General features: G+C 40.5%; 1 protein-coding gene across 3 annotated transcripts in view; it reads left to right on the top strand.

Annotated features, from left to right (window-relative positions):
- Positions 1–12,168, top strand: part of lepr (leptin receptor) — a 40,228-nt gene extending 28,060 nt beyond the window's left edge. For all 3 annotated transcript variants that reach the window (XM_041039960.1, XM_041039961.1, XM_041039959.1), the window contains exons 8-21: positions 875–1,016; positions 3,300–3,460; positions 3,604–3,703; positions 4,038–4,137; positions 4,754–4,968; positions 5,380–5,534; positions 6,185–6,338; positions 6,527–6,609; positions 6,815–7,028; positions 8,689–8,895; positions 8,981–9,064; positions 9,171–9,264; positions 9,644–9,719; positions 10,029–12,168. In XM_041039960.1, the coding sequence (XP_040895894.1) occupies positions 875–1,016; positions 3,300–3,460; positions 3,604–3,703; positions 4,038–4,137; positions 4,754–4,968; positions 5,380–5,534; positions 6,185–6,338; positions 6,527–6,609; positions 6,815–7,028; positions 8,689–8,895; positions 8,981–9,064; positions 9,171–9,264; positions 9,644–9,719; positions 10,029–10,973 (2,730 nt within the window). In that variant the 3' untranslated portion in view covers positions 10,974–12,168. The remainder of the gene's footprint in view (positions 1–874; positions 1,017–3,299; positions 3,461–3,603; positions 3,704–4,037; positions 4,138–4,753; positions 4,969–5,379; positions 5,535–6,184; positions 6,339–6,526; positions 6,610–6,814; positions 7,029–8,688; positions 8,896–8,980; positions 9,065–9,170; positions 9,265–9,643; positions 9,720–10,028) is intronic.
- Positions 12,169–14,458: the final 2,290 nt, after the last annotated feature.

Here is a 14,458-nt window from a genome sequence, read left to right as displayed (position 1 = left end):
TCAGGTGCAAATTATGCTTCAAACGATAAAGTGATGAATCGGTGGGGCCGATATAACAGGAAATATTTGCTTATTGGAAATAATACAGTACCATTCTATATGTCGGCCGATAAAAGTGAAACAGTGTCTAAGTGTTACGTAGTTTTAGAGAGCACCGACAAATTTTATTTTTAATAGTAAAATGTCCTGCACAGAACATGTCTTGGTCACAGTTTTTAAAAAAACAAACAAAAAAAAGAATTTAACATAATTGTGTTTAAAGAAAGAGAATATGAGTATAACTCAACTTGCATCTACTAGATTCTTTACAGTACAGTGGGCCCTTTACAACATCAGAAACACAGACTATATTTGCCTCTCCTTGCAACAGTTCTGCTTTTATGCAGCACAGATTTCCACTAAGAAGAAGAAGGGTTTATTCAGTGTGATTTGCTCACCTTGAGTTGGGCTTTTAATAGCCCCAGAGTGTTCTTAGCATTCAACAGTGCACTTCACATTCAGCAGTGGATCAGAAGCTCCACAATTTACACTACAGACCTATAACACTCCTATAGATAATTAAATAAAGTATCCTTTCGGTCACTCCTTTTGTAAAAGGCTTTCAAGGAGTCCCAAAGGTCATTTTTTTAAGCAACGTATGATTTACACCAAAAACGGACAAGGAACATGGCTAGAATTAACAGGTGTCTACACACACACACTGTTCAATTATGGCTGTAGGCTAGTTTTGTGTTTTGGTAACAGTTACATTTGATGAGACAGCAGCAGCCACAGTCATGTCTTGATGACAGATTTTGAGTCAGTCATCATTCTCAGACAAACACACCCTATCCTCAACTTAGTTGTGTGCTTGTGTGCTTTCCTCTGCCTCCAGGTGGTGTCTGCACCTGGAGAACCCAGGCTGTCTCTAAATCTGAAGCCCAGACAAAACTATACCATCCAGGTTCGCTGCTCAAGCCTGGATGAGCCTCCGCTGTGGAGCGACTGGAGTGAAAGTCATCACATCTACCTGGACAGTAAGAACCATTCCAACTGTTTATATAGAGACAGATAAATATACCAAATAAAAGACAAATAAAAATCATACAGAATGGCTGATTTTTATTTGAAGTTAATTTGTTCTTTGTACTCCTACACTCTGGCCAAGCTGCAAGGTTTTTGAAAATCTGTGCAGGGGGTCTGGGGCCCTGGGGATTTGGAGGGGGTTCATTAATTTTAGCAGTAAATAACTTATAGAAATAGTGTTGGCTTTTTGTTTTTTCATAAAATGTCTTGACAACTGTAAAATGGTATAAAATGTCATTCTGAAGCTCATGGTGCCCAGAGGATAGATCCTAATGATTTTCCATATAGTGCCATCATCTTGTCAGTTTGCTCAGCTCAATACAATATATTGATCAGTTTATTTTCACAACCTGCAGCGGATTACTTTTGATTACCTTCATCAATAAAACCCAATCAAAGAAATACACCGTTCTTTGCTTTGCTCTTTTAGTCAGTAAGCCAGTGAAATGCATTATTTTGTTGTCATGCTGCTATGCAACAGGGAAATGTTTGATTTACATTGTGATTGAGTGACAGAGTGAGGTTTGTAGCACTGAGTAGACTCAGGCACTGACGTGAGCCACAGCAGTGGCTTTTGTGATAACATTTTATGGGTGGTTTTGGTGATGTTACTGAGCAGTTGCTGATAAAAGTAAATTTATGGATTACCCACTGGTAAACAAAAACATTTTACAGTCTGTTTTACAGTCTGTCAAAATTTACAGTAAAACTAATTATACTTCTTTTGCTAGTCAGTCTGCCCTAAATATTGCATATTGGTTCCTCTGCTTACATATTAGAATAATATTTTGTTCCAAATAATTTAGTTGACAAAACATAAAGGTGAAATATAATCAGTAAGACAGAAAAGCTAAATTTACCTCTTATCTTTATTATTTTGCTGAATGAAATATGAAAGCGCCACAAAACTGAATGATGTGAGAGGTAATTGAAGTTTTTGATGGCCCTAAAATTGGGGGCTAAAAATATACAGTTCTACTGTCTTGCAAGTAACATGGAAGGCTCATTTTAAACTTACCCTTACTGCAATTCAGCTCTCATTTTCTTCGAGAGGTCCTGCAGATGAGGATTGATCCCTGACTGATGTAGAGTCAAACGCTGACCTCAATTATCTCTCAGGTAGATTTATGTCATTGCTAAACTATTAAAAACGAGTCAAGCTCATTAGTCTGAGACGTTAATGAAGAACTCATTTCAGTATGGCCAGCGTCAAGAGACTCTGAATCAGAGGTCGTTCTCCCGGTTAGCGACAAATCATACAGTTTGACACTACAGGCATGAACATATGGAAAATGTCACGGGCGATGAATCTGTTCACAGAGCTGAACGTGAAGCGGCCATCCATGTGCAGATTTTGTAACAGTAGTTTTTAAAATGATGAAACTGAGAATTGAAATATGAGACTGAGAATTGTTTGCACGCCCTAAATGGGCCTTTTCACACTATCGTTGTCCATTGGATGTTGTTTTGTGCTCCGTAACATCAAGCTGCTAATTAAAATGTTAACATCAGCTGAAGGCTTTAAACAGCTTAACATACTAGGAGGAGGAGGTGTGTACCTGCTTTTAGAAATGCATGTATATGTATTCTGTGTCTGTGTGTCTGTGTGTCTGTGTGTGTCATGAGGTTAAAAGTCTGTGAGACTCATCAGCTCTGAGGTATTATACCAAATCGAGTTACAGATTTGATGACAGGCTCAGTCAAGTTTTTTTCACAAAGGTTTTGGCAAAATAAAATAAGGATTCTCAAAACTTAAAACAGAAGTATTCACAAAGGTTGAACAATGATAAGACAAAATGAAACTGTCTTTCAGTATCTAAAAGTTTTCTTTTGTTGAGATCTTCATCTGTTTTGCTGATGAGTCATGTTCTTTTTTTTTCTGGGGGGGGGGGTTGGTGGGCTATATCTGAAGGGGTGATTAGATAACAACCCTCACACTCCAAAAACGTGACATAAAAGTTTTATTCAAAAATCCCTGAAAAAGTTTTTTTTCTTTTGTAAAAATTCACATTGAAATTTTGAGTGAATGAGAATGACTCAGCTGTTTGTTTGACTGAGGGTTTTTTTGTTTTCGTCTCCTTTATTGCTTTTGGCATTCATTTAGCTTTGTCCTTTGCTACAAAAAGTCCTGAAAAATGAGCTTTTAATGATGAAAATTATGAAAGGAGTAAGCGTGAGAGAGTTGCTGGTTGTTGTTTTTAAAAATGAATGATTCTTTTTCTTTGTGTGTACAGCGGTGAGCTACATCCCTGAGAAAGTGGTGGCACGACCGGGGGAGAACGTAACAGTGTATTGTGTGTTCAACGACCACAGCATCAACGCCAGCACGGCCATGTGGATGCTCAACTTCCAACAGCCGCTCCATCGCAGCCAGTACCACCCAGTCAACCAATGGGTAGGAAAAAAACTGTCCTTCTAGGGCTTTGTGTGCTTCTGGGAACATTTCCAAAAAGCTGAATGACTTCCTTGTGTATTTTTAGAAAAGTACAGTCCACATAATTAAGTTCATAGATCTGACTTTTCCTGTATCCAAACTAGGTCAGCCAGATCACTGTGCGTCCTTCAGAGACTCGGATGTATGACCTCCTGCAGTGTACTCAGGAGTGGACCATCCCTTACAGCCAGATCTATGTAGAGGGTGAGCATTGTTGTGCCAATGATATCAAAGCTAAATCACGGTTTACCACTACTGTCACATGTCCAAAGAAAGAGAGACAAATAACATGACGTGCAGTTTCAGAAATGGATGAATAATTTCTGTCTTAAAAACCGCTTCTAATGTTTTAAAGTTGCCAGAAATCTGTGTTCCTTTTTTGTCTCATTTCCTGCTACAGTGGACAAAGACAGGAAAGAGAGTGGCGACATGTGACAGTACAACAATGTGAACTTAAGTAATCCCAGTGCTGAGGCTATCATGGGTGAAGTTTCTTTTTATTTTTGCTAAACCTAAACATTTCTCTTGTGTGTTTCAGGAGCTTCCATTGATATAAACTGTGAAACCAACGGTGACATCGATGCTATGGACTGCAGCTGGAAGAACACACAGTGGACTAAACCCATATTTCAATACAGGTAAAGCATTTTACAGGGCTAAACCCTCGTGGGAGATAACGTGCATCTAAATGTCTTTACAGGCTGTGGCATTGTTTATGAAACCTTACATCAACACAAAGAACGCAGTGTGCTGAAAACCTGGAAGTTACTGAACACGGTGTACCAGACAACACCCTTGAAATACTTTCTAACCCCACACAGCGTGAAGTGATATCAGGAAGTTTCTTTTGGCAGTAAACTATAAGTCTGTCATCAGTACGTCTGACCAAAGAGCAATAGAAAGTCTCTCCATTCAAAAAAAATATGAGTCCAAACCACAAAAATGAAGACTGACTGACAGAATGATGTCATGTTTTTTTTTCATAGCTCATGTAACTAACTGATGTACTGCAGCTCTATTGAACTGAATTCTTTACTCCAGTTCCTCTGTGTCTCACCAACCTACTGGCAGCATACTGGAGCATACTGGTAGCTTGATACTAAAAAAAATATCCAGCTGAAATAAACTATCCCTCTGTAGCAGGGCATCTGATATACTTGGTTTTACCAATCAAAATTGTATGAAGGCACACAACTGAGGATAGCATGACAAAAATGTTGAAATCTTTATCCTAATTTTTTTTTTTCATGCCAGATGGGCTGACCTGCCATGCGATGTGATGGAAGAGAGGGAGAGAGTGGGTGAGAAAGTGGGTGAGATGGGGCCTGCTTGCCTGCAAGTCAGATCCAGGAAGAAAACCTGCACCATCCAGCCTCTGAGGATGAACTGCTACAAGCTGTGGCTGGAGGTGCCGTCCAGGCTGGGTCCTATCAAGTCCAAGGCCGTCTACCTGTCACCCATAGATCACGGTGAGGATGATGGATTCTCATGTAAAAAAAAAAAAAAAAAAAACACAGACAGGAAGTAGTATTTAACAATCCTAACAACACCATGTCTTATCAGGGGTTTTTAGCATATTGGTTTTGTTGAAGCAGTAATACTATATATCAGCCATATTACAATATTGAGTGTTGTATTGAGTGGAGGAAAAGAGACAGGTTGAATATGGCAGAGAAAGAAATGTGATAGAAATGTAATTATGACTTCTTGTTTCACATATCGCGATGTGTCTTCTCTTATTTTACTGCTGTTGATGCAAGATATTATAAGATACAATTTTTGGGCTATAAAAATATTTAAATATCAGATTTAAGTGTTTACAGGTGAGCTCTGTAGAAACTCAAACTCTCTCATCTTTTCCCCTGCCATTTCCCCTGCAGTGAAACCCCACACACCCACTAATGTGAAGGCAGAGACCCGGAGCAGTGGGGTCCTGAGGGTCACTTGGGAGCCACCGTCCCTGCCAGTCGAGGGGCTTCAGTGTCAGTTTCACTACTACTCGCCGTCCACGGTGAGAGCCCAGCCAGAGTGGAAGGTGAGTCACAACACAGCAACTGGCTTTGATTGAAAGTTTGGCCTGATGCTATGGTTGGCTTCTTCAAAACAAATTATCAAACATCTTCAGAATCTCAATTAGTTTGTAATTATTTGGTAATAAGCAAACAGGATGATTGCCAAAGCGCATTTCCACTTCCACTTTCTGCTGCTCATTTGTGGTTATCTTATTCTGAAAGCAGGATCAGGTCGACCTTAGATTATATTTTGAAAGTGTCTCTCTGCCTCTAAGAAATCTTTTGATCTAACAAGCTAATATGTTTCTAACAAACATATTAGAAGCCACAAGGGTCCAGGACAAATATAAACAAGTCTTATATTTCCTTAAATGGGACAGATGCTTTGGCATGGACTCAGCTGGTCAGTTTGACATGAGTTGATGTCAACTGTGTAAGACCTAATTCCTGTCTCCTGATTAAAAAATTCTCTGGAAAATTGGATACACACTATCAATAGCCTCCACTCTTCAAAATGATGAGAAAGACGAGGAAATCATTTTCTCTTTTCTTGGATCAAGTGGATAGATAGATGAAGCATATGTAGACTCCACAGATCAGATATTTTCCATTTCATTTTCCCAAATGATCTTTAAGAAACTCTCTAAGAAACAAAATGTCATGTGTTCTGCAGGTCCAGAGTCCAGTGCGGGTCCCTTGGGCAGAAGTTGTGGTGCCGGACATGTGCCGGGTGTACGTCGTGCAAGTGCGCTGCATGCACACCAACGGCACCGGCTACTGGAGCGAGTGGAGTGACTCTGTCTACTCCAGTCCACAAAATAGCAGAGGTAATTTCCCTCCTCAACAAAATTTCAAATGACCCTAACCTTTTAAGACAATGACAACCTTTAAAACATATCTAACCTTCTGATTTTAGCTCTAATGGAAAATGGCATACCATCACCTCCATCACTAATGAGAAGCAGAGAGGTAGAAACTGCAGTGTGATAGTGTAACTTGTTGGTTTCCTCCTCAGCTCCTGAGCGTGGCCCTGATTTCTGGAGAATTCTTCAAGGTGATCCATACCGAAACCAGACGAATGTCACACTGCTGTTTGAGGTACACAAACAAAATTACACATTAACAAGCTTATAGTTTGAGGTTAAGTATTGTCTGTGTGACCAAAGCCTGATATATCTTATTAGTCTGTGCCATAGAGCTGAATTGTTGTCACTAACTAGGTAACATGTTCCTTCACCACTGTGAAAATGGGCACTGTAGTTTACTTTGAGTCAGTGTTTAAACGTTATGCTTTGTTCCCCAGGATCTCCCAAAATCGGGGCAGTCCTACTGTGTGGATGGATTTATTGTTCAGCACCAGTCCCTGAGTGGCACTGTGGTGAGTGACAGGATTGAGCTGGTGTCCTCCTACAGCTTTGAGTGGAACCAGGAGCTCCAAACTGTGACTGTGGAAGCCTACAATAGTCTGGGGAGCTCCACTAACAACATCAACATGACGCTGGAGAGGCAGCCCAAACGTAAGTAAGAATTGATCTGAGAAAACAACCCAGCATCTGTCTAAAACCATAAAAACAAGATCTACAATGATAACTAACACGTTAAGATTCTAAAATACTTCAAAACATCTGCAGCCAGAAGAGTGCTGAAGGTTTCTGCAGCAACTCTATAACATGCTCTTATTTTTTAGTAAAGACTGTAGCTGTGAGGGTTTGCAGTTCTTTTGCACTGTGAAAATGCACATGTCTGCAAAAGAGAGATTAAAATCAGACAGAGAGTTCTTTTGACTTTGATCAGTGCAAACAGATTCATGTTAATGGTTTACATTCACAGACACAGGTGCAAATGTACTGGAAGGAGAACAAGGTGGTTAGCATTGCCCACAAAACTGCTGAAAAACATGCATACGCTGAGAGTTTCCAGTAATCATGCTTGTTTCTTTCCAAACTGTTTGAAAGATGGCAGCCCAAAAAAAGGGAATTTATTACATTTTTTTTTCCTCTCAGTTATTTATTTCTCGGAAACACAAGTTTGGCTGGCCATTTTTAAGGTTGTTAAGCGGAAATCTTGTCATGCATTAGACCTTTTCAGCAGATTTTTCTTGTCTTTTAATTTGCCAGTATGACCTGTTTACTTCTGCCGTGCCTTATTACACATGACAGAAAAATGCATGTCAAAGCTGGTGACAGTAACAGCCATCCACTTAAGCATTACACTTAAAATGTGTGTCTCTGGGGATCCCATAAAAGGCTGGGTTTAGGCCCTGCAGCCATTAGCAGCATTCCAGTAGATGTAATGAGGTTCATTTTTTTTAATGAACCTCATTGTGTAATATGTAGAAATATGTGTAATATGTTTGTGTCTCTGTCGTATTACTCATGATTCAGAGAAGGCCACTTTCATTAAACTACTAACTGGCAGAATCTAAATGGTTTTCCATGAAGATGGCCAGTTTTTGTCACGTGTTTTCCAGAGACAGCTGTTTGTTAGACATTTTCCCATTAGCATTCTGACAAAATTTGTTTTTCAGTTTTATTAGCAGGTAAACTAGCAGCTGGCTAAATTGGCCAAACAACAGACGCTGGCATAGCAAATGATTCACATAATTTTCATACTCAGGAAACCGTTCAGTAACCTCATGTGCCCTGTCTTGAATGATCTGCTTTTGTTTTTGTTGTTGTTCAGGGTTTTCATTTAATTTGTCACCTGGTTTGATGAGTATGTAAATTTAGTGGATTAATTCACCCTACTAAGTATTTATCAGCAGTATATACACATTTAATGAATGATTTATAACACAATATAAGGTGGCAGTACACAGCTAAGGACGACACGTAGTGCTTATTAATGTACAATATAAGTCAACAATTATAACTTTTCATATGAAGACATACTTTACATTATTAAAACTGTGTTTTGCTATATTAGAAGTTATAGTTAAAAAACCAAAGGAGGACTTTAAGTAATGTGTTACCTATGAAAGTAATTCATAATAAAAGTCACCAGATCTCAACCCAAATGAACTGAAATCACTCTAGCAGGTTTCTAGAGTATCCTAGCCATATTTTTTTTTACTATTTCTTTATTTTGGGTTCCCTTTTATTTGTTGAGCATGTGTATGTGGAACTCGGACCCCAAGAGTTCAAGTCACCTGAGAGCGTTGTTCTTTCCTATCTATAGGCCGTTGTGTGCATTCGTTCCGCGTGCTGGTTATCAACAGCACCTGTGTGTCTCTTTCCTGGAGCCTTCTGGACAACAGCTCTGTGCCTCTGTTCATGGTGGTCCAGTGGTTTCCACAGAGGCAACAGGAGTCTGATCATCACAAAGTCCAGAGTGGAGAAACATGGGCCAGACTTCCCTACACTGACCGTCCCATCTATCTAAGAGGTAACGTGCTCTCTTCTCTTTCTGACCTTGTAGAGGTGCAAATATACTGTCTCTCTAACCTCTAACCTTATTTATCATCTCATAGGTGATTTCTTTGGCTCTGAGGAATATGGCTTCTACCTGTACCCTGTGTTTGCTGAGGGAGAAGGGGAGCCAGCGTACACGATGGGTATGACTGAAATTAATAGGTTTTCTGGTCGTTGTAGCAGTGTCATGTTCATCATCAAACGTGTTTAGCACTTTCACATCATTATTACTGTTTCCTCCTGTTACAGCCACCAGAGGAGACCCTGCAGCCTACATGATGCTGATGATCATCTCCTTCCTTTCAATCGTCCTGTTTGTCACTCTGATCCTCTCCCAAAACCAGTAAGAGCTCCCATTCAGCTAAAAGCAATTAAAGTTAAATTCCTCAAATTTCAGAAGGCTGTTGAGTATTAATGCAATATGTTATCTTGCAAGAGAAAGATATTTATATTTAATCTTGTTCACTGGTAGCAATACCACTTTACCCTGACACCTGCACAAAATGATAAATGATGTTAATCTCTGGGGTGCAGTGTAATTTAAGGAGCAGAGACACTGATCATGAAAAATTAGAGAGTGTGGCATTTAACAGGTCACAGGGGTGTAATTGCTCTTGATGTTAGTTAATAGGAGGAGAAATCAGGCAAAAGGGAAAGGTGGTGGTAGGGGGAGTGATCGAACAGTACACCAAACCTAAATGCCTGCTGTGTTTCATTTCCAGGATGAAAAAGTTTATGTGGAAGGATGTACCCAACCCCAACAAGTGCTCGTGGGCAAAAGGACTAGACTTCAAAAAGGTAAAAACAAGAGAGAGAGAGAGAGAGACAGAGAGAGATTGCACTTTACCTTTTTTGGTCATTTTTGACTGAGTTTAAAGATAAAGTTAAAAAGTTAAAAGAATAGTTCAACATTATGAGAAATATGGCAGTTTGCTTTCTTGCCGAGAGATTAGAAGATGAATACCACGTTATGAAGCTACGGTCAGGAGTCAGTAAGCTTGGCGTAAATACTGGAAACAAGGGGAAACAACTAGTATGGCTCTGTATGGTAAAAAAAAATATCTGCAGTGTTTTCTCATGTTCATCTGTTTTTGTATTTCTTTCTAGGCGGACACCTTTGACCCCCTGTTCCAACCCCCAGAAGGCCTTCCATCCTGGCCACTGCTGCTGCCCTCTGAGAAAATCTCCAAAGTTGTCATAGTTGACAAAGTTGACCTCTCAGCTCTGACCACAACCCTGGTCCAAACCCCACTATTGTCCCTGAATAGAGACCCAGCCACTGCCTTAGCAATCTCCCTTCCTTCAGGGTTTGACTCAGAGGTTGACCAAACCCGGTTCACAGAGAGTGAAGTGCTGATGGGTGGAGCTTCTTCCTTAGCTCTTAACTTGGATGCTTTAGCAAGTTCACACTCAAGTATAGATGAGTTACAGCCAGTCGATCCCCCTGCAGACCAGCCACCAGGTAGCACAGACAGCTCTGCCCAGTCTTCAGTCACATATGCCACTGTGCTGCTCTCTAATCCAAAGCAGGAGCAACAGCCCATTCATCTCCACTACAAGGATGGAAGTGGCAGCAGCTCCAGTGACGAGGGCAATTTCTCTGCCAACAACTCTGACATTTCAGGATCTTTCCCAGGTGGTCTGTGTGATCTGGACAGCTGCCGGGGTGGGGACATGGACGACCCGCGGCGCTCCTGCTCCTACAACTCTGTGGAGGAACTTTCCGAAACATCGGAGCAGGAAGATGAAGGGGAGGTGAGAGATGAGAAGGACTTGTATTATCTAGGAATGGACTATCCAGCGGAGGATGAGGAGAGTGAAGAAGATGAGGAACACAGAGAAGAGGAGACAAAAACTGAGCTGCTGAAAAATGTAGTTTTGAACAGAGAAGACTGTTCTGTGGAGTCACACCCTCTGCTCGGTCTCGAGGACTCGAGCGAGCCCACGGAGCTGCTGTCAGTGTCCACGTGTGGTTTTTCACCGTTGTACCTGCCTCAGTTCAGAACTGTTCCATGCACAAGGCAACTACAAGACAGCAAACCCCAGGTGTGACCCTCAAACGAACTGCATGGAAATGAAAATGTGCACCATTAAATCCGTTGTGTTGTGAATTGTGTCATGATTCAGCATTTACCAAAGCGGATTTTCATCGGTTCCTTCAGACATAGTGAGGTGTGGAGCTGGAAAATGTGAAAATACCTCGACTTATGTGTGACTGCAAATTGATATTAATCAACGCTGCTATTGTGGTCTGTTGGAAAAGACATCAGGAGGGCACAAGTCTCATTCACAGGCATTTATTTCTTTCTTTATGGGGCTTTAAAACCCCAAATCTACTGTGCCACACTTCTCCTCTGCAATTGTGCAGTATTGGTTTTTGATGCAAGAGTGAGTGCTGAGAAAAATGAGCTCACCTGTTTTCAGTGGAGGTTAGGCTAGTGGAACAATGTACAGCTGATGGTCAAAGAGAGCAGCAAGCAGACTGTACAAGCAGTATATTGGTCATCAGGAAGGGAGTGATTTGGGAGGGAGGCATCTTGTGGCTTCAAACATCCTATACATGCAGAATATTTCACAGGTGGGCATACATTAAATGCATATGAAAATATGTAGGAAATGCCATGTGTGCCTACATTCACTCATCTGCTCCTATCGTAATGTGGAAAGCATATCTTTCATTCTCTGCTGAATTCTTTCAGCTGCATTTTAAGCGAAACATGAAAGAGGTTCAAAGAGAATAAATAAACGCACAGGGCAGCGAGAGATAAAAGGACCATAGTCTGAGCGGTTTGGGCTTTCTCAAAGCACGTGTGACTGTGAAGTGAGGGCAAAATTTGGGTGTCACTTCAGAGCTGGTGGTGTGACTAAATAAAACCAGATGATAATGACAGCAATTGTAGTCAGTGAGTAACTGCAGGTGATTTATGAGCGCAGAATTTACCGCATTCAATGGCAGCTTGCACATCAACATCTGCATTGACTTACTCACCCACCAACCCAAAGAATGTCTACTTGTACTTTGTGCTGTAATGTATTAGAGACTCTGTTACAGTATGTGGAAAACGTGATATCTATTTTTTCTGTGTTTGGTCATTAACATAAACACCTACTGTCTGGTGTAAATTGAAGACAAAAGAATGTATATTTGAAACCAGAGGAAACTATTGGAATTATCGTTGACAAATTGTTATTGTATATGAAGATCTTTTGTCTGTTTTTCTCTGTGAAAATAAAGTATTTATTGTGATTGTGTCTGGTTTGTGTAACTGAGATCAGTACCATCACTGAAACCTGCAGAAGAGCAAAGTTCAGGCACTCGCACCAAGACGAGCAGGGGTATTTGGGGTTTTAATAGAAATATTATACTGGTTTTATGCTTTGTTCGTAACAACTGAAAGATCTTCATTAGGCTTTCAAATAAAGAGACAACACCTGGTCTCACCTCTTATACACGCATTCAGGAGTGTGTCCTAAACAGGTGGAAGAAAATGAGTTGTGCAGAGATTATTTCCTCAAGATTTCACAAATCAAACAACTGTCTGATCCTTTTTTTGGTTTGTTTTTTAGCTGTGTCCTCTTGACTCTTACGTAATTGCTGATATGCTGATATGTGTTAGGGGTGTGGACTGTTGCATGTTTCACCAGAAAGAGACTTTTTTGGATTTTGGAAGTTGATGCAACATTATGTCCACGCCTAAATGAAGAAATGGATGTCATACCTTTTTTTGTGTGAACACATTTTTTGTTTGGAACATCCTTTATTTTGATCAACAACCATGTTTGTTCTTATTTGATTTTTTTTCCTTCCATTCTTTGGTTTGGAAAACCTTGGGGAAGTAATCCCTGAATGACACTTATTATCTGCCATCTGTTGTCTCAATTAGGACACACCTCTGAATGAGTGTATAAGAGGCCAGGCCAGGTATTGTCTGTTTCCTCTTCATTTGAAACCCTGATGACACTTCATTAAACTGGTCACAAGCCATGACAGAACCATAGGACAACAGGAATGAACCTCCGACACACAACATTTGCTTTACACATTCATGTAAAATGTTTTACAGTATGTTAACTTCAATCTGCACATGCTCACATAGCATCATCACCAAGTGGAAAAGTATCTAAATACATAGACAAAGGCATGCATACATGCGATGTGCACATATCACCTAAACTGCACTAATATTCTGTCACCTTGTGGTTGCAAGTAACAAATACATCAAAATGATGCCAGACTCCTCAACAAGTCACATGGTGTCTTCAACAGTGATTGCTGTGCCCTCGTAAGCTGCAGCAAATCAGTTACGTTCCACCAGAGGTCACTGTTGACTAAGTCTAACACTTACTATCTCTCAGCATGTGTGGTGTGTGGAAAGCAGATTCCACAATGACTGCGCTCTGGTGTAATTTCGAAAAGTGTCACATCTGCCTCATTTTGTTTTTAAAGCCAGAAAGAAAATTATTGACTGATAAAGGAGGCCAGTTCACCATAATCTTGACTTTGCTGATACATCAGTTATATGCAAATTATTAAATCACCATGTTATAATTAAGTCACAATAAAACTGAAAATTAAAAACTTTAAGGGCTAAGGCAGGATGAAGGTCACAGACTGGCAGCAGTTAAAAAAAAAAACAAAACAAAAAAAAAATAAAATAAAAATAAAAATAAAAACAAACCCAGTGTTTTTGGAGCTTGACCCATACTAGGGACTAAAAGTAGGGATATCTTGTCCTCTGCTGTATCAAACTGGACAATGTCTAAGTTCAATACTAAACCACTGGAGTCCTTGATTGTACACAGGCTTCAGCTATAGTGTTGCAGCAGATCAGCTTGCTTTGACAGACTATTCACACTGTACTGAACTATACAGCTAATCAGGAGGCGATAACAGACCGAAACTTAAGCCTGAAAATGTCGGCAATGCTGGCAATCTGTCTGTAATGTGTGTTACTGAGATGTATTCGCATTTAACAGCCACAAGGAGATCAAAACCACTGATGGAGCCTGGCAAGCTGGTTATTTCAGTGATGTCAGTGAAGCTGTAGCTGTATCCTTAAAGGCCCTCTCTGCTTCATCTCTTGTATTTGCCATAGAAGGACATGATGGTGCAGAGAGCTGCTAGCTTTGGCAAAGAGAGGTTGAAAGCACTGGGGCCTGACGCCATGCTAGGTTCAGATATGGTAATAGAGAGAAACGCATTAGAGAGAAGGTGAACTTGTGTTTATGGTTATGGATATAGTTTGGGAGCTCAGGATTATATCTTCTGAACTGTTCTGAAGGAGCTACTGTAAGGTGACTTCAAGGATCCCAGGCTGAAAGCCATCAGACACAAACGTTTCAAATTAAGATGCAGACAAAATTACATCCCAGTCATGATCAAAAAGATCCACAATCAGAGCCAAGCTTTTAGTGTGATGCCATGTCTAGTCAAGTGACCCAGTTTCCCTCAAGAAGCCCCCCCACCCCCCGGCAGCAGACCTCAGTACCTGTTCCTGATCTGAAAACCAGAAGCTTAACAAGAGGCTGTGAGATAA

The sequence above is a fragment of the Toxotes jaculatrix genome, chromosome 6, assembly GCF_017976425.1.
Source record: "Toxotes jaculatrix isolate fToxJac2 chromosome 6, fToxJac2.pri, whole genome shotgun sequence".
NCBI lineage: Eukaryota > Metazoa > Chordata > Actinopteri > Toxotidae > Toxotes > Toxotes jaculatrix.
The sequence above is the reverse complement of the archived record's forward strand: the minus strand, read 5'-3'. Positions and strand labels throughout refer to the sequence as shown.